The sequence below is a fragment of the Arvicola amphibius genome, chromosome 2 (genome assembly GCF_903992535.2).
Source record: "Arvicola amphibius chromosome 2, mArvAmp1.2, whole genome shotgun sequence".
Lineage (NCBI taxonomy): Eukaryota > Metazoa > Chordata > Mammalia > Rodentia > Cricetidae > Arvicola > Arvicola amphibius.
In genome coordinates, this window is record NC_052048.2 from 34,603,815 (window position 1) to 34,623,467 (window position 19,653).

The following is a 19,653-nucleotide window of genomic DNA, read 5'->3' on the forward strand; positions in this document are numbered from 1 at the left end:
TCAGTCCGGAGGCAGAGACAAGTGGATTTCTGAATTAGACCAGCCTGATCTACAGAGTGAGTTCTAGGACAGCCAGGTCCACACAGAGAAACCCTGTCTCAACAAAACAAAAAAAAAAAAAAAAAAAAAAAAAAAAAAAAAAAACACCACAGGACAAAAGGAGAAAGGACCACAAGCCCCCAGCGTTTGGCATCAAGGTCTCCCATGATTGTAACCATGAGAGGACCTTTTAGGTATTTCAGATGAAGAATATCAGAGAGACTTCTGTGACTCCTACCTGCAGATGTCTCAGAGGAAAGCCAGAATGTCCCTCACTTCTCTGCTTTACCCCCTAGGGGTTCCACCTAGCCCTGCCTCCCTGCTCCCTTCCAGCTTCTCAGCCCCTCTGCTTCCAAGAATCAGTACAGGAAGATCAGCAAGTCTCAAAACCCTGTACCCTTTTCCAAGGATGAGGATTGGCCTTGGTCTCTGTATTTTGTTTGTTTTTCAAGACAGGGTTTCTCTGTAACTTTGGAGCCCGTCCAGGAACCCACTCTGTAGACCAGGCTGACCTTGAACTCACAGAGCTCTGCCTGCTTCTGCCTCCTGAGTGTTAGGATTAAAGGCTTTGCCACAGTGCTACCTTCACCTGGCTGGCCTTGATCTCTGTTACAGGAATAATACATTGACCAAAAGCAGCTTGGGGAGTGTGGTGACTATTCTTGGTTGTCAACTTGCTTACATCTGGAATTAACTAAAACCTAAGCAGCTGGGTACATCTGTGAGAGATTTTTTCCAATGAATCATTTCAGGCTGGGCAGTGGTGGCACACACCTTTAATCCCAGCACTCAGGTGGCAGAGGTCGGTGCATCTCTGTGAGTTCAAGGCCAGGCTGATCTACAAACAAGTTTTCCAGAATAACCAGAGCTATTGTGCAGAGAAACCCTGTCTCGGAAGGAAGGGAGGGGGAGGGAGGGAGGGAGGGAGGGAGGGAGGGAAATTTCAACTGGGCAGACACACTTCTAATCTGGATCTTTGAAGTGAGAAGACACACCTTTAATGCAGATCTTTTAAGGAGGAAAGATGCACCTTTAATCTTGGGCCACACCGTTTGGTGGCAGCCTACATCATGTACACGTTCTCACGGGCTGGCAGGTCCATCCCTTCACTGGCATTAGAGCCTATTCTAGGATGCTGGCATATACTGAGGACCAGCTGAGACACACAGCCTCCTGGACTGAACAGCTACTGGATTCTTGGATTTTCTGTGGTATATAATACATGTTATAGGTATGTGTTTTTTATATATATACATTTATCCATTATGTGTTATATAGATATTCATTCTATATATAAAATGAATGTTTCTCAAGAGAACCCTGGCTAATACAAGGAAGGAAGGGATTATTTGGTTTACAGGGTAGATCATAGAGGGAAACTAAGGCAGGAACTGAAGCGGAGACCGAGGAGGAGTGCTGCTTCCTGGCTTGCTCCCGCTGGCTTGCTGGCTTAGACAACCCAGGCCCACCTGCCCAGGGGCAGCACTACCCACAGTGGGCTGGGCCCTCCCACACCAACCAGCAATCTAGAAACTTCCCACAGACCAGTGTGATGGAGGCAGTTTGAAATGTCCTCTTCTCGGGTGTGTCTAGGTTTGTGTCAAATTGATAAATCCTAAAGTGTTCCAGAGTCTCATTCCATGCATGTGTGCATATCCACCTCTGCACAGACATGCAGTCTGTGAACTGAACCTAAGGCCTCACACATGCTCCACCACCATCACTATATCCCCAGTCATTTCATGTCTTCAACCTGCTCGAGCCGCCTGCCCTTCACAGTGTCAAGACCCCCATCCTGCCCTCTCTGCTTCCTGGCAGCTGTTCTCTGAGCAGCTCTTGTAACGGTAAAAGTAAAATGCTGCAGGTTCCCGAGTGGCTGCAGTGGGCAGCGGGCCATGAGACCATGCCACAGGTCCCCAAACGGGGGCAGGCAGCAGGCAGGGGTTCCTAAGAGCAGCCAGTCCCAGGCAGGGATGGCACACAAGACCACACCCCAGGTCTCCGAAGGCGGTTGGATCCAGGCAGGGAGCCATGTGGGCGGGTGAGAGACAGATAGGCACGCCATGCAGAGTGAGGTTGGATATTTATTTAGTAGGTTATGAAGGGGAGAAGAACAGAGAGGTGGGATGCGCGCGCGCACACACACACACACACACACACACACACACACACACACACACACACACACAGGAGCCTCGGCAGATAGGGAGGGGGCGTGGCTTGTCTCTTAAAGGGACAGAACAAATCATTACAGCTCTTTCTCAGCCCTTCCTGCCTCCCAACAGGTCCAGAAACCAGAAACAACCAACCACAGAGCAAAACCTCCAAAACTGAGAGCTCAAATAAAACTTCCCTCTGTTTAAGTTGATTTCCTTAGGCATTTAATCAAAATGATGGCTGAGCCAGTCCTGCCTACCCCCCTTTTTTTCTGCCTTTTTTTAAAATCATTTTCATCTTTAATGCAATTTGAGACACAAGAGTTGGACTAATAAATTCCCATGTATCTGTTGTGCTTTGATAATTATCAATATTTTGCTAGTCTCACGTGTATCTCCCAATCGCCCAAACTTTTTTTTTTTTTTTTTTTTTTTGAGGGAGTTGGGGCTAGACAGTTTTTTTGGTTGGTTGGTTGGTTGGTTGGTTGGTTGGTTGGTTGGTTGGTTTTTCGAGACAGGGTTTTTCTGTAGCTTTGGAGCTTGTCCTGGAACTAGCTCTTGTAGACCAGGCTGGTCTCTAACTCAAAAAAATCCTCCTGCCTCTGCCTGCTGGGATTAAAGGCGTATGCCACCATCACTAGACTAGGGCTAGACTGTTTTAAAAGTAAATCCCGTCAGAATGGCAAGTGAGGCAGGACTACAAGTTCAAAACCAGCCTGGGCAATTTAGTGAGGCACTGCCTCAAAAATAACTAAAAAAAACAAACATGTCTGGAGGACAGCTGGTTTGGGGGACAAGGACTTGGAATACAGCACTTGGGAAGCAGAAGCAGGAGGACTGGAAGTTCAAAGCCAGACTGCTATATCATAAGGTTGAAGCCAGCCAGAGCTACATGAGACCCTATCTTTAAAGGGGAGGTGAGGTACGCTGAAGACATGAGGACACAGTTCAACTGTGAAGCGCTTACCCAGCATGTGCAAGGCTCTAGATTCAATCTCTAGTACCACAGTAAATAGACCCTAAGTAGATCATTTCACACACATTCTTGTAAGCATCTCTAACAGGTAAAGAATATTTATTTGCCACATGGTCTCCAACACAGTCGATGGGTAATGTCTAGAAAATGTCTGTAATTCCAATACTCAGGTGAAGGCAGGAGGACGAGGAGCTCAGGGCCAGCCTATGCTACAAGACAAGTTTAAGGACAGCCTATGCTATATGAAACCCTGCTCAAAAATACTATAAATCTATAAGGAATGAGTAATAGCTGAGCATGATGAGACCCACCTGTAATCACAGTTCCTGGGAAGTAGCGGCAGGTAAATAAAATCAAAACCAGCCTGGGCTACGGAAGGAACCCTGACTCAACAAAAGAAAAATAGCTCAAAGTTAAAAAATGAGTACTGTCACCCAGTAGTCTTTGCTCTTCCTCTTCCTGTGAGCAGCCTGGGGTGACTTGTGAAGCTGGTTCCCTCCTCTCTTGACCCAGAAAATCCTACAAATTCATGCAAATTAAGAGATTCAAATCTTCAGGTTCTCTGTAAGAACACCCGTGAAACTGCCCCCCAGCCATCGGGGACAAAAGATGTCACTCTAAGCGTTGTGTGGCATCCTGGTGGTGTGATGGTAGAGTCGGTAGGTGCGCTCAGGCCAAACAGTGGGACTGGACACAGGGTCGATGGCCAAAAAAGAGTGCTGGATATTTGCTGCACATGCCTGAAAATGCAGAGAGCAATGCTGAACTGAAGGGTTTAGATGTAGGTCCTCTAGTCAGTGAACATATCCAGTGGACAAAGCACCTAAGATGCACCAACAAACCTATAGAGCTCATGGCCGAGACATAAGCTCGCCCTGCCTCAGTGAGATGTTCCTTACTGGGAAGGAACAAACTGTTCCAAAGCCAGAAGAGGGAGGTGCACAGAAGAAACTGAAGAAACAAAAATTATGGCATGGGAATAAATTCAGCATAAAATAAATGTAGATGAAAATTTAAAAAAAAAATCAGTGGATATAGTGGCCCACGCTTTTAATCCTGGCAAGGAGGCAGAGGCAGGCAGATCTCTGTGAGTTCCAGAACAGTCTGGTTCCAGAACAGCTAGGGCTGTTACACAGAGAAATCCTGTCTCAAAAACCAAAAATGAAGAAGAGGAAGAAAAACAAGGAGGAGGAAGAGGAGGAGGAGGAAGAAGAACAAGAACAACAAGAAGAAGAAAAATAAGAAACAGTAGTATCTAAAACTAAAACAACTTGCATAAGCGACCAAAGTCTAACACTTTTAAGCAGATATAAATGCCAGAAGAAAAAGACAAGACTAGCCGGGCGGTGGTGGCGCACGCCTTTAATCCCAGCACTCGGGAGGCAGAGGCAGGCGGATCTCTGAGTTCGAGGCCAGCCTGGTCTACAAGAGCTAGTTCCAGGACAGGCTCTAGAAACTACAGGGAAACCCTGTCTCGAAAAACCAAAAAAAAAAAAAAAAAAAAAAAGAGCCGGGCGGTGGTGGCGCACGCCTTTAATCCCAGCACTCGGGAGGCAGAGGCAGGCGGATCTCTGAGTTCGAGGCCAGCCTGGTCTACAAGAGCTAGTTCCAGGTCAGGCTCTAGAAACTACAGGGAAACCCTGTCTCGAAAACCAAAAAAAAAAAAAAAAAAAAAAAAAAAAAAAAAAAAAAAAGAAAGAAAAAGACAAGACTAGCAGACAGTTGAAAACAGCAGTTGGGGCTAGGGAATGGGGATTGGGAGTGAGAAGGAACAGGGCTGGGAAACTTTGGTTTTAAAATGCTGGGCTTAACAACAGCTGACTTTCTTAAAGGATCAGAGTTGCTGAATTGGTACTGTGGGGGAAGCTGAAATCTGAGAATGAGTTCAGGCTGCAGTCAGGTTAGTGGATGAACAGCATGCCCTCGGAGATGAGGACAGCTGGCAGGGCACTGAATCCCCAGCCTGCCCCAGCTTCCACCTGTTGTGCCTTTGTTTGTGTTGCCATGCCAGAGCAGTCAGCCAGAATGAAGATGTCAGCCCATAGTTCCCAGCATTGTCTACTCTGGGAGGCATCTTTTCTGCCAGCCACACCGCCCCGCCTTCTCTGGTCCCTCTTACTTTGGAAGCTTCCAGTGCACAGCTCCCTGCAGCTCCCAAATGTGACGATCTGCAGCCTTTTCAACAGATATCCCAATTGGAGGGAATAGGGCTCACACGGAAGGGCTGCTGTGTTCTTTTCCCCTCCAGAGGATAGGATATTATCCGAGCCTGGCTCTAAAGTCAGTCTTGTGACTTGGTAGTTGCTGTGTGACCTTTACCAAGTTCCTTCGCCTTTCTGAGCATTGGCTTACAAGCACAACAATGCACAGAACTGCTGGGAGACTGAAAGAACGGTGCAGGTAGGTGTGTGGCACGTTTGTCACAGACTAAATGATGGCATCAGCAGTGTCCCCCCATCCCCAAAAGCCTCCAGGGCGATGAGGACACTTTCTAGACTGAGACCATCCCAATGTGCACCTGCAGTCAGAGTTCCCCCCGCTGGCTCCTGCCTCTGTGCCTCAGGGCTCCTCTTTCCCTCCAGCGGTCAGTTTTCATCTTGGCCTCAGGCCAAAGGGATCAGAACGTCCTGTCTTTATCCGGAGTCTCAATCTTAGAAACCTCGTGGGATCAAGCGCCCCACTCCAAAGAGGGCAGCAGTGCCGCGGAGGGGGCGGGGCAAACACGGCCTGAGGAGGGAAGCCAGCCCAGCGCAGACTGCTGTGTCTGCTCAAAGGGTGGTAACACTTTAAAAGGCCCACCAGAGAGTTGGGGAGATAGGTCAGTTGGTAAAGTGCATTCCACATAAACACAAGGACCTGAGTTTGAGCCAGCCGTAGAAGCTATGTAAACAGCCAGGCATCGTAGCAGTTCGCCTATAATGTCTGCGCTGGGTTGGCGGAGTTAGGTGGATCCCTGGGGTTCACTGCGTACCCAGTCTTGTTTCATCATCAAGTCTCAGACCACTGAGAGATTCTGTCTCAAAAAAGGGTGAGTCTGGGACTAGAGATGACTCAGCACTTAAAGCATTGGCTGCCCCTACAAGAGGACCTGGATTCAATTTCCAGCACCCACATGGCAGCGCCTTTATAATTCCTGTTCCAGGGTATCTTCTGCCCTCTTCTGGCTTCAGAGAGTACTAGGCACGTATACGATGCACAGACATACACACAGGCAAAACACACATAATAAATAAAATCAAGGAGAATTGGACAATGGTGGTGCATGCTTTTAATCCTAGCACTTGGGAAGCAGAGGCAAGTGGATCTGTGAGTTTGAGGCCAACCTAATCCACAGAACAAATTCCAGGACAGTCAGGGCTACACAGAGAAACCTTGTCTTGAAAAACCAAGTAAACAAAAAATAAAAACAAAAACCAGATGAACACCTGAGGTTGGCCTCTGGCATTTACATGTACATGTACACTTGCATGCACACACACATATACAGACACACACACACATACACAACACTGTCCTGCAGAGATTCACTGGGCAGTAGGAGAAGAGCCAGAAGCCCTCAGCTACCCTCACACCCTTAGGACTGCCTGCCTTCCCACAGTGTTCCCCCAAAGGAAACCAGGAGGAATTAAGGAAAGGGAGTAAATCTGGATTCCCCCCACCCCCGCAAAATGCCAATTACCTGCTATATAGAGAACCAAGATCTAGATAGCATCAGGCAAGCCTAGAACAGGTGTCTCCATCTGACAGCAAAGAAGCTGGGTGCATGCATGTGTGCATGTGTGTGTAAGTACATAAAACAGCCCTGTGGAAAACCTAGGAGACCCACACTGGGTGACAGGGAGATGTGGCAGCCAGGAACTTCAGCTCAGTGGGAACCAGGAGTGACTCTGCTTTTCAGTCAAGACAAAGCCCCCTAAATTTCAAACGGCATTGTTAGGACAGCTCTCTCTGGGCTCCTGTCTCAGAGTTTCACTATGTGCCCACTCAACCACTTAGCCCTGTTGCTTTCGGCCTCTGGCGGTGCAACATATCATGGCAGGAGCACATGGCAGAGGAGGCCAGTTCACCTGAGAGTGGCCAGGAAGCAAAGGAAAGAGAAGTAGCTGGGGCCTTAATATCCCCTTCAAAGGTACCACCTCAATGACTCACCTTCCCTCTACTAGGTCCTACTTCTAAAAGGTTTGACCATCTCCCCAAAGTTTCCCAGACTGGTGAACAAGCCTTTAGTATGGATCTTTAGGAACACTTCAGATCTAATTCATTCTATTTATTTATGTCTTTTTGAAGCAGGGTTTCTCTGTGTAGCCCTGGCTTTCCTGGAATTCACTCTGTAGACCAGGCTGGCCTCAAACTCACAGGTCAGCCTGCCTCTGCCTCCTGAGTACTGGGATTAAAGATCTGTGCCACCAACGCCTGGTGACCTGAATGTTTTAAAAGCTGCATGTCAGGCACAACCAAGGGCTGAACTTTTCTGGGGTCACCAGAGGTAGGAGGTCACAAGGAGCAGACCTTAGCTCATCCAACAAAAGAACTGTTTTGTTGTTGTTGTTGTTGTTGTTGTTTGAGACAGGGTTTCTCTGTAGCTTTGGAGCCTTTCCTGGAACTAACTATTGTAGACCAGGCTGGCCTAGAACTTACAAAGATCCGCCTGCCTCTGCCTCCCGGGTGCTGGGATTAAAGGCGTGCGCCACCACCGCCTGGCAAAAGAACTGTTTTTTTCTTTTGTCCTCTTTCTTTTCTTTTCTCTGTCACTCTCTGTTCCTTCCTTTCTTTTTAATTATGTAGTGTATATTCCTTGAGCACAGAGACTGTAGAAACTGTTGTGTTTGGAACCCAGGGCTGTGACTTCTTGCAGCATCTGTTCTGCCACTAAAGCCACACGCAAGCTTTTCATTGTTTGGTTGGTTGGTTGGTTTTTTGGGTGTTTTGAGACAAGATCTGTATAACTCTAACTGACCCGGCACTTGATATGTAGACCAGGTTAGCCTCAAATTCATAGAGATCCACCTACCTCTGCCTCCCTAGCTCTGTACTTAAAAAATCATAACTATTAAAAAATGTTTATGGCTTCATTTGTTTATTGAGGGCATGTTCATGCCACAGCACTCATGTGGCAGCCAGAGGACGACTTCTGGGACCAGGCTCGGTTCATCTATTATATGGGTCCCCGGGATCAAACTAAAGTCATCAGACAAGCACATTTATGTGCTGAGCCATCTGGCCAGCCTTGCTTTTTCTTTTTAAAATGATACCCAGCATTTTTCTGATTGCAGAAAAAGTACATAGTGTGTGGAATATTGGTGAATAGAAAAGCAAAATTAAAAGAGTCACATTCATTACTACTTAGCATCTACAGGGTAGATGATGGATGGATGGATGGGTGGATGGATGGATATTGACCCATATCAGATCATCCAGGATCAATCATCAAGGACCCAGAGCCTCCACAAATTGGAATGTTCAACACAGTACTGTGTCCAAAAGGGAAAATGGCTGCTAAGCCACCTGATTGATTACCCATCAGTCAGCAGGGGAATATGGAGAATGACTGAATATCAGTTTGCCCAGCCAGGTGGTAGTGATGCACACCTTTAATCCCAGCCCTCTTAATTCTCAGAAAATTTTTTTTCTAATTAGAATAATATTAGGGAGGCAGAGGCAAGCAGATCTCTGTGAATTCAAGGACAGCCTTATCTACAAAGTGAGTTTCAAGACTGTCAGGGCAACACAGAGAAACCCTGTCTCAAAACAACAAAAACAAACAACAACAACAACAACAACAAAATGAGTGTGGGGGAAAAGAGGATAAAGTGCATTGGGATTGTGTTAAAATTTCCACACAGATACTATAGGGCAAACTTTACTATAGAAAATACACAGTGTAATTTCATTCTATTAAAATAAATGCTAAGATAGATGATTGACAGATGATAGATAGATAGATAGATAGATAGATAGATAGATAGATAGATAGATTTTTGCTTTTGTTTTTGTTTTGAGACAGAGTCTCACTATGTAGCCTGGTTGTCCTAGAACTATGTAGACCATGCTGACCTCAAACACACAGAGATTCAGTTACCTCTGCCTCCCAAGTTCTTGGATTAAAGGTAATCACCACCACAACTGTCCTTAAAAAACTGAGAAAGGTTCTCTCTGTATCCCAGGCTGGCCTTGAACTTGCTATGTAGTCCAGGCTAGCCTCAAACTGATTATCTTCTTGCTGCTCTTTCTCCTTCTCCTTCTCCTCCTTCTCCTTCTCCTCCTCCTCCTCCTCCTCCTCCTTCGCCTTCTCCTTTTTCTCCTTCTCCCTCTCCCTCTTCCTCTCCTTCTTCTTCCTCATAAGTGCTGAGACTGCAAATATGCACCACCACTCCTGGCCATATAGGATACCCCCCCCTCTCTTTCTCTGTGTGTGTGTGTGTTGAGACAGGGTCTCAGCGGTGTGGCTCAGGCTGGCCTTGAACTGGTGATATAGCAAGGATGAAGCTGAACTTCTGGTCCTTCTACCTCAATCTCCCAAGTGTTGGGAGCATTTGTCTTTATAAGCAAAGGAAATTGTGGTAAAGACTGAGAATGCATTGGGGTGTGTGGGGGAAGTAGAGGAGGGAGAGAACCCAGGCAAGACAACAGTTCTTTGTGGGAGAATGTTTCCTTGTTGTTTGAATGAAGATAATCAGTCCGTACTGCTTTTACAGTTTACATGACCAACATTTTAGTGAATAACAATCCACAGGAAATGTCTCCTCAGCATTTCTCGCAAGCACAGACATTCTTGTATGGCTTTTCCTGAGTGAATTCCGTGGAATAGTGGCCATTTGCAGGCCTGGGATAGAGGTCAATGGTACAGAGTTTGACTCACATTCACGAGGCCCTGAGTTCAATTCCCAGCACTGAGGGAGGAAAAAAGGAAAATGGTCATGAGTATTATGCCCAGAAGAACTTGGGGCACTTGGTGGTGTCTCTGAGACCTGAACATGTGCAGAGCCCCAGCTCTAACCGTGTCTCTGCTAGATTGCCACATATTACCATGTGGGATGCAAGGTCAGGCCTTTTCCATTTCTTCTGCTAGTACAGGAGGCTGAAGATAAACAAGGTAACTGTGGTAATTTGAATAAGAACGGCTCCTATAGGCTCATTTATTTGCCTGCCTAGTTACCAGAGAGTGACACTATTTGAAAGGATTAGAAGGATTAGGAGGCATGATATTGTTGGAGGAAGTGTGTCATTTGGGTTGGGCTTTGAGGTTTCAAAAGCCTATGCCAAGCCCAGAGTCTCTCTCTCTCTTTGCCTACAGATCAGGATGTAGCTTTCAGCTACTTCTCTGCTGCCTGCCAGGGTACTGCCATGCTCCCTGCCATGATGATAATAGATTAGATCTTTGAGACAATGCTCTCTTTATAATAGTTGCCTTGGTCATTAGTGTCTCTTTACAGCAACAGAATAGTGACTAAGACAGTACAGTGGCCAACCACAACGGCTGGAAGACATCTACACCCCAGCTGACCACGTGCTGTGAATCGCCGCAGCAAAGACAAGAATGAAGCAGATCTGGGCAAGCTGACTCAGCCAGTAAAGAAGCTTGCCCCCATCCTAAGACCTGAGCTCTTTCCCCAGGACCCATATGGCAGGAGAAATCTGACTCCACAGATGTGGTGTGGTATGCAGGAGACCCCGTTACCCCTCCCCCAATACATACATACATACATACATACATACATAAATACATACATACACTAAAAAAAAAAATTTAAAGAAAGGAAGGAAGAAGTAGATCTAGGTGCAATTACTTAGAAAATGTGCCAGAAAATACTGTAAAATTATGGGGGAAGGGCAAGCTATAAGAGCAATTATAAAGTGTAGACTCGTTTTTATTTAATACGCCCTAGGAAAGACCTGGAAGATTCGCCAGGCTGTAGGTAGGATCTACCTATGTCTGTAGGAATCCTGAGGAAATGGGCTCCCTGTTTTAGGAGATTATGCAAATAAGGCTGGCTCTATAGGGGAGGGACGCTGCAGGGTTTCCCACGGGGTTCTGACACCATGTCAGCTGCTCAGTGTGTGAGAGAGGGGCAGTGAAGAACAGTGGGCACAGTCCAACCCCAAGGGAAAGGGTTAAATATCCCGCGCTCCTGTGGGCGGGATCGGCGATGAGATCGGCAGCGCTGGGCTCTGCTGGCCAAGCCTGAGCATCACCGAGGATGCGGCGCACAGAGAGGCTGCAGGGACGCGCGCAAGGTGAACGCGGGGCTGCGGGTGCAGCGCGCAGGTGAGGAGCTGGCCGAGGGAGGGGGTGATGGCGGGACCCAGGAAAGCGAGGACCAAGGCCTACAGCCCCCTTCGCGGGCATGGGCGGTCAGGCCTGCACGGTACCTACCCCCTACCCGGGACACTGCGGGAAGGCGTGGAGCCAGGGGGAGCGGAGCTGGAGGAGGCGGAAGAGAGGTAACCCGAGATGGACCAGCTCCTGCAGACTGTCCTGCGGAGGCCCTCACCCTGCTTTCCCTCCCCCCCACCTTTCTCACCTAGTCTCTGCGGCTGATTGATCTCACCTCCCCTCAGACCTCTCCAGTCATGGGACCCCAACGCTGGGCGAGCTCCTGCCTGGACTGCAGGTGCCCACATCTCTTGCATCGGGGGTGGTAGGCAGATGGCATGTTATTCACTGAAGGCCCAGCTCAGCCATCTCCTCCTCTGCAAAGCCTACAGAGCTCCTGTGCAAGATGAGCCCTATGTGCTTCGGTATCTCTAGTACGTGTGCTTGCTGGCTGTGCGACCTTGGGCAAGTTGCTCAACCTCTCTGACTCTTGGTTGCCCCTTTTTTTTCTGTCTAATGAGTACTCGCACCTTGTATGGGTACCTAGGTTTATAACAGGAGCCTAACTGAACAAACAACTCAACGCAGGGCGTTATTATCCACCTATACCCACCTCAGGGGGCGCCAAGACTTTCTCTAGCACAACTCAACACAGGGCATTATTATACCCACCTATACCCACCTCAGGGGGCGCCAAGTCTTTTCTTAGCATACCTCCATCCCAGCCTTAGAACTGAGGATTTTATGGGTGCCCAGCCCCCAGCCCGGGGCTTAGTACATGTTTGAGAGAGACCTTATCAAGGTTTAAAGGCAGTCTGAATTAAAGCTGGAGCTGGACTAAAGAAGTCCATGAATCCCCTGAAACTGCCCTCGACTTCCGATGCGCCCGGACAGCTCTGGGAAGGGTTTCTGGAGTTACCAACCGGCTTCTCCAAGTGTCTGAGCCACCAAAGGTGGCTGTATCCAAGAGGAAAAGAACACAGCACCTACCCCTAATACAGCTGGCCCTCAGCTGGCTGGCCCCTGCTGGTACCTCCTGCCTCCCTGGCCTACTTAAGGATGGACTCAGGAACAGGGACCTTGTAGGAATATCCACCTGGGTGGGGCCTGTACAGGGGCAAGAGGTGTGAAATGAAAGAGACAGGAGCCCCACGCCAGTGACAAACAGGAGACACTATACAGGGGGTGTTGCCTCTGGGGTAGGGAGAGCCAGGCACAGGCTTCCCTGGTGAGCAGTGTCTATGCTGATGCAAGCTACCTTTCTGTCTTCCCTGGGCACACTGACCTCTTTCTCTAAAAGAAAAAAAAAAAAAAACTTCTCCTCAGACCTCATCATGTCCAAGCTCCCCAATCCTTGTGATGATCTTCAAAGGCCCTTGAAGCCCAGCCCCTGCCTGCTGACCACCAACCACCCAGCAGGATAATATGTCCTGAGCTCACTGAGCTGACCCCTGCTCTACAGCCTTTGCATGTGCTGTTCCCTCTGCCAAACGCTTTTCTTTCAGATAAAAAAAATGCTTGGCTCTATCATCTTACCATTTAGCTTAAGTGTCACCTCAGAGAGGTGCCTGGAACCCCCTGTGGAGACTCGATCATCTAATCTCCTCTTATTTCCTTCAAAGCTAAACTTGATTTTAGAGAGTCTTACTATGTAGCAGTCCTGAAACTTGCAGTGTAGACCAGGCTGACTTTGAACTCACAAAGATCTTCCTGTCTCTGCCTCAAGAGCTAAACTTTAACATTTTTTTTTTTTTTTTTTTTTTTTTTTTTTTTTTTTGGTTTTTCAAGACAGGGTTTCTCTGCAGCTTTTTTTTAGAGCCTGTCCTGGACCTAGCTCTTGTAGACCAGGCTGGCCTCGAACTCACAGAGATCCGCCTGCCTCTGCCTCCCGAGTGCTGGGATTAAAGGCGTGCGCCACCACCGCCCGGCTAACATTTTTAAAATTATGTGTATCGTGTGTGTGTGCATGGATACATATGTGGAGGTCAGAAAACAACCCAAGGGAACCAGTTTTCTCTTTCCGCCATGTGGGTCCTGATCAAGGATCGAACCCTGATCATCAGACTTGGCAGCAAGCCCTTAACTTTAAAAGCATTTCTTGTTCATCTTATCTAGAATGGTCTCTCCACATTGGGAAGGGAGCAGTCTCTTCAATCTTGTTTACTGTTTTATCCCGAGTTTGTTTGTTGTATTAGTGAAGGGTACAGCAGAAGGAAGCTGTCTAGACAAGGTTTAAGGAGATACCACCAAGTTCCTACTGTAGGTCTGAGCCTCGTGTGCCTCATTATTTATGCTTCATATGAATTCCCTTGAGGTAGACACTCATGTTAGCTTCATTTACACAGTGCTAGAGAAGCACGGAGCTCCCCAGGAGACACAATGCCAGTATTCCAACTCAGGTCTTTCCTCAAATGCACAGCACATTTCTCTTTCTCTTTTTTAAAATATATTTGTTTGCTATGTATGCACTATTCTGTCTATGTCTATGTCTGCACTACAGGCCAAAAAAAGGGCACCATATCTCATTATAGATGTTTATGAGCCCCCATGTGGTTATTGGGAATTGAACCCGTGGAAGAGCAACCAGTGCTCTTAACCACTGAGCCATCTCTCCAGCACACCCCCTTTATTTATTTATTTATTTATTTATTTATTTATTGGTTTTTCAAGACAGGATTTCTTTATGCAACAATCCTGGCTGTCCTGGAACTCGTTTTGTAGACCAGCCTGGCCTCGAACTCAGAGAGCCACCTGCCTCTGCCTCCTGAGTGTTGGGATTAAATGTGTGCATCACCACTGCCCAGCTTCCTTTTTGTCTCTTATCACAGTTGGACCCTAATAAACCTAATTTCAGGGCAGGCAAGAAGGCTCCGCAAGGTAAAGAGGCTTGCTGGGCCACCTGGGGCCCATGTGAAAGGAGAGAACTGACTCCCACAAATTGTCTTGCTCGCCACGCACTTGCAGATATCCCCCATAACTAAATGCATAGATGTAATTTTTAAAAATTAAAACCTGATTTCAGGGGACTGGAGAGATGGCTTAGCCAGTCAGAGCCCAGCACTGAGGTAGTGGCTCACAGATTTCCCCGATGTAGCTCCAGGCAGTCCAACAGTCTCCTCTTGCTTTCACCGACGCCGCACTTAATATATATACAACCATCCCCATCAAAGTATATATAGATATAGACATATAGACATGATTTTAAGAAATATTCAAAAGGCTGGACCTGGTGGCACACACCTTTAATCCCAGCACTCAGGAGGCAGAGGCAAGTAGAGCTCTGTGAGTTCAAGGCCAGCCTGGTCTACAGAGTGAGTTCCAGGTCAACCAGGACTGCATAGGCACTGTGATTTCATCAGGGGAAGGAGACGGCACTCCATGCTGAGGGAGCAGAGCCCTGAGTGTCAGGATAGCCCACTGAATGCCGGACAGTGACTGAGCCACCTGGCATGGCCCAGCTTTGGAAGGCCAGGAATAGAACTTGTGTTCTCTTCCAAGAGCAGTGGGGAGTCAGGCGGTTTTGAGAGCAAAACAAGCGCTGTGAGCAGAGACTTGGCTTTTTAAAAAACTTTAAAACCACGGGTGACGCTGTTGCCTATGCTTCTCTTATTTCCCACCAGTCCCTTGAGGAATCCATGGGACCCCTCAACCCTCACACCCCATCTCTCTTTGATTTACTTTTTCTCTCTTCCCTTTTGTAGGCTTATCCAGTGAGCTCTAGAAGTCAAGGGCTCTACACTCAGGCGTCGAGTTAAACCATGGCCCCTAGCTCCCGAGGCTCTGCATGTCATCTCCTTCTGCTCTCCCTGTTGCCATGCCTGGGGGCTGGCCCTGCCTTGGGCAGAGGCCTTCCCAGGCCACTTGAAGGTTCAGCACCCCACTTGATCCCATCAGAGCCACAGACCTTTGACCTCTTCTGGGAGAAGCTGAGGAATGAGAGTTCCTGGCATAGTGGCATCCCCCAGGCCCCTGCTGATGGCCCCAAGAGGCCTGCAGACACTCCCCTAGGACCAGCCCTGCATGGACCCAAAGGAGCCCCTGGGGGCCAGGGTGAAAGACTCCTAATAACTGATGACCTCCAGCTGGTCCGGGGGCTTACCTCCCAAGGCTGGACAGGACCTCCTGACTCACAGGAGCTTCTGGAGCCAGAAGCACCTGCTCCCCACCCAGCGGGAGCACCCCATCTCACTTTCATTGCTACAACTCCCAGCCCTCAACTCAGGATAGCCACACTTTCCACTGCCCCACAGAAGCCTGGAGGCCCAGCAGGACAGCAGCCAGCTAGGAATGAGGATCTAGTGGCCCAAACCAAGACCCCCTTCCCACAGACTTTCCCCTGGGACTACCAGGACTCTCCCCACACTCCAGTACTTAAGACAGATGTTAGGAGGAGGATAGTGCTGGGGAAGCAGGGTGGGCATGAAGAGGACCTCCAGGAGGCTGTCCAGGGCCCCCTACTTACCCAGCAGGATCCAGTAGCCTCTGAGGTTGGCTTACCGTCCCCAGTTGAAGTAGCATCCACTCAAGAGCCTAGAGCCCAGGTAGACCTGGCATTGGCCAGAAGCCTTCCTCTTCCTGAGAAGCTGCCAGCTGAGCCCCCCCAAAAAGGAGCTGGAGATACTTGGGAAGTCAGCTCTCTGGGACCCCAACCTGAGCAGACTGACCTCGTTGGTGGACAAGACTCCTCAGCACCCCAGTCTATACCACCTTCAGCCTCAGACACTTCTGATGAGCAGCTAAGAGTAGGTAGGTACCACCATGAGGGGGCTGAGTGGGGTTGTGAGGACCAGTGGTCCCAGGCAGCTAGGTGTAACTCTGGGTGTCATTCCCTCCTTCTGACAAGCCTTCCTCCTGGGGGACTGGCTTCGGAGGAATGCCCAAGAGTCAGACAAGGTGGTGACTATTCTTGCCGTTTCAGCCATAGCCTCAATGAAAGGAGCAGATCCCATCTCCCCACAGCGAGTGAGAGGAGCCATGGAGGCTCCAGGAACCCCCAAGCCCTTCATCCCTGATCTCCCGAACTCTGCTCAAGCTACAAATGGAACGGAGAGCCCCGCGAGGGCCCTGCAGCCAGGTGAGGTCATGGCTAGAGGTGAGGGGAGAGTTACCAAGAACATGTGCTTAGTGATGTGGCGGAGGGCCTGGGGCTAAATGGAGAAAAGCACCTGCTTAAAGGCATTGGCTAGGACCGTCTCTGAGTGGCTGAGAAAAATCAACCAGAGTTCACTGGGAACTCCGGGAGAAGACACTGGCTCTGCTGAGCTAGCGTGCTCTTCTGTGCAACATGGACGTAGCTTGTGCAGTCAGCCTCCATCCCACCTGGAACCCCAGCACCCCGGATGCTGAGACAAGAGCATCACAAGTTCGAGACCTGCCTGAACTACATACTGAGTTCAAGGCTCATAGAGACTGCTTCAAAATCAAAAAATGCCAAGGGCTTGGAGATGCAGCTTAGTGGTAGAGTTATTGCCTGGCATAGGAAAGGTCTTGGGTTCAATTCCCAGCACCACACCCCCACACACCCCACACACACAAAAGGGGAAGAAAGGAAGTTTACGTCTGTCTTGTCTTTGCTAGCCAGTGGGAACCAAACTAGACATTGTGCCCTAGTCTTGACCCAATGACTGTGGCAGGTGCTATATTATCTTCATTTGACAGCTGTCCTTGGAAAATTAACCTACTAACTACAGTTTTGAATATGGAAAAATCAAAAGCACTTTGTGTGTGTTTGGGATTTTGTTGTTGTTTCCTATTTGTTTGTTTGTTTGTTTGTTTGAGATGGGGGTCTCAAGCAGCCTAGACTGTCCTTGAACTCACTATGTAGCTGAAGACTGCTTTAAAGTCTTGATCTTCCTGCCCTGCCTCCTATGACAGCCATGATCCTCCACAGCCCACTCTCAACAGCACTTCCCAAGAAACCCTTTTAATATTGTTATTATTGCAGATGAAGCCGAGGAATGGCCGGGTCGCCCACAAAGCCACCCTCCAGCACCCCCTGTCCAGGCCCCCTCGACATCTCGGCGAGGCCTTGTTAAAGTCACCACACAGAGAGCTCTGAGCCAACCACCCCCTCCGGAGCCCTCAGCCAGCTCCTTGGCTCCAGCCCCAGCTTCTAGCCCCCCAGCCAATGCCACTGCACCTCCCCTGCGTTGGGGACCCCTGCGGCGGGTGCTGAGTTTTTCCTGGGAACTTCACGTCTATGGGGTGGGGGTGCTTTTCCTGCTTCCAGCATTGTTGGCATTGTTCACACTGGCAGCCGCCCTAGCGGGACCCCGATTGGCACTAGTGGCTGCCGTGCTGGTATTGGTGGCTTCAGGGCTGCGATCTACCTACATGCTCACTGATCCTTACGGCTCTCAAGCACGGCTGGGAGTACGTGCCGGTCTGGTGCTATACAACCTGCCCTTCCCCTTGCTTCTCACTGCACTGGCAGCGCTCACCCTGCTAGGCCTGGGTGCCGGGCTGCCACAGCCTCTACAGAAGCCACTTCTGCTGGGAGCCGTGGCACCGGTGCATGCCGCAGGTTTGTTGGCTACAGACCTGTTCTCTACCAGGCCTGTGCTCAACCTCCTGATGCAAGGTTTATCTTGTGCCTGGGGCGCGTCGGTCGCTCTGGGCACACTCTGCCTGTGCCGTCGCCGCCTGCTGGAAGGCCCTCGGGGCTGGGATGTCAGTCCAGGCCCACGGCTGCTGGCTGTGGCCGGCTCACTGGGGCTGCTGGCCAGTGGTCTGCAGCTAGCAGCCTCTCTCTGGCTGTACCCAGGGCCCGGCCGGGAAGGTCGTTTCTCCTGGGCCTGGTGGGGTGTGCACTTCTGGTTACGCCTACTGGAGCTGACCTGGGCCCTAGCCCTGGCTCTGGCCGCCCTGGCCGCCACGCGTCCCAGGCCGCCCACGGAGCATGCTTGCTGGGCTAAGCTGCTACGCCTGGCGTGTCCTGCGCCCACGGGCAAGAGCGAGGTGCCCGAGAGACCAAATAATTGCTATGCGGGTCCCAGTGGCCTGGCCACAGGCGGCCTGGACATCAGCAAAAGCCTCATTCGCAACGCTGCGGAAGGTGGACTTCCCGCCACGCCTGGTTCCGGACCCTGGGGTTCGGCTGCATCGCTGGGTCGCGGTCGCCTGAATGGCCCCGGGGTGTCCCGCGGCAGTGTGGGGCCTGCGCCGTCGCTGAGCGAGTTGGATCTGCGGCCACCCTCGCCCATTAATTTGAGCCGCAGCATCGACGCCGCGCTCTTCCGGGAGCACCTGGTCCGAGACAGTGTGTTCCACCGCTGTGGCCTCCGTGGTTTGGCCTCGCCGCCATCAGGGGGTGCCTTGCGACCCCGCCGCGGCAGCCAGCCTGACGCTGAGCTCGACGCAGGCGCCTCCCTGCTCCGAGGCCGCTGCCGCTCACTCAGTGAGGTGTGCTTGCGCAAGTCGCTCCCGCAGCATGTGGTGGACCCGCCAGGAAGCGCGGCGGCCGCGGGGACTTCGGGCAGCTCCCTGGACAGCTTCTCCAAGGGCTCGCTCAAGATCAGCTGGAACCCGTGGCGTCATGGACTGTCGTCCGTGGACAGCCTGCCCCTAGATGAGCTGCCCAGCACGGTGCAGCTGCTGCCAGCTCCTACCCCAGCCCCTGCTCCTGCCCGAGCCGGGGAGCCCCATAGTGAGGGCCAACAGCGTTGCAAGACCAGCGAATCTCGTAGCGCCTCCAGTGACACCATAGAGCTCTGACTGCCAGGGAGGACCTGGACCCTCCCCTCAATGTCCACATGAAGACTGTCCGAGCCAAGACAGTGGAGCATTTGAAAAACTGGCCTTCTGGGACCTCCACCTGACTGCAGCTCCTGAAGACAGAAAGGCTTGAATTCACCAGACTCGAGTTTTTTGTTGTTGTTGTTGTTGTTGCTTTTTAATATTTATATTCTTTTTTTTTTTCAGCAGATATTTTGCACAGAGGCCGTGAGTAACACGGAATACAGGGTGGATGTGCATGGTTTGATCATGGGGAATAGGGACCAGGTACTCCTGATTCCCAGTGTGGAGAGATAGATGCACCTCACTTGTCCAGACTGACTGTCCTCTTTGTGCCAAAGAAATAAACCTTTCGCCGGGCGGTGGTGGCGCACGCCTTTAATCCCAGCACTCGGGAGGCAGAGGCAGGCGGATCTCTGTGAGTTCGAGGCCAG

The 19,653-nt window shown here is 50.0% G+C and overlaps 1 protein-coding gene and 1 pseudogene across 2 annotated transcripts; both read left to right on the forward strand.

The window, feature by feature from the left end:
• Positions 1 to 2,961: 2,961 nt before the first annotated feature.
• Positions 2,962 to 4,170, forward strand: LOC119807139 (annotated as a pseudogene).
• Positions 4,171 to 15,243: 11,073 nt separating this feature from the next.
• Positions 15,244 to 19,292, forward strand: Prrt3 (proline rich transmembrane protein 3). Of its 2 annotated transcripts, none has more exons than XM_038320576.1 (3): positions 15,244 to 16,231; positions 16,404 to 16,559; positions 17,430 to 19,292. In XM_038320576.1, the coding sequence occupies exons 1-3, from the start codon at positions 15,244 to 15,246 to the stop codon at positions 19,196 to 19,198; spliced, it is 2,913 nt and encodes a 970-aa protein (XP_038176504.1). In that variant the 3' UTR covers positions 19,199 to 19,292. The 2 variants fall into 2 exon arrangements, with proteins under 2 accessions (XP_038176504.1, XP_038176505.1); XM_038320577.1 differs by having other exon boundaries at positions 16,410 to 16,559.
• The last annotated feature ends 361 nt before the right edge of the window (positions 19,293 to 19,653 follow it).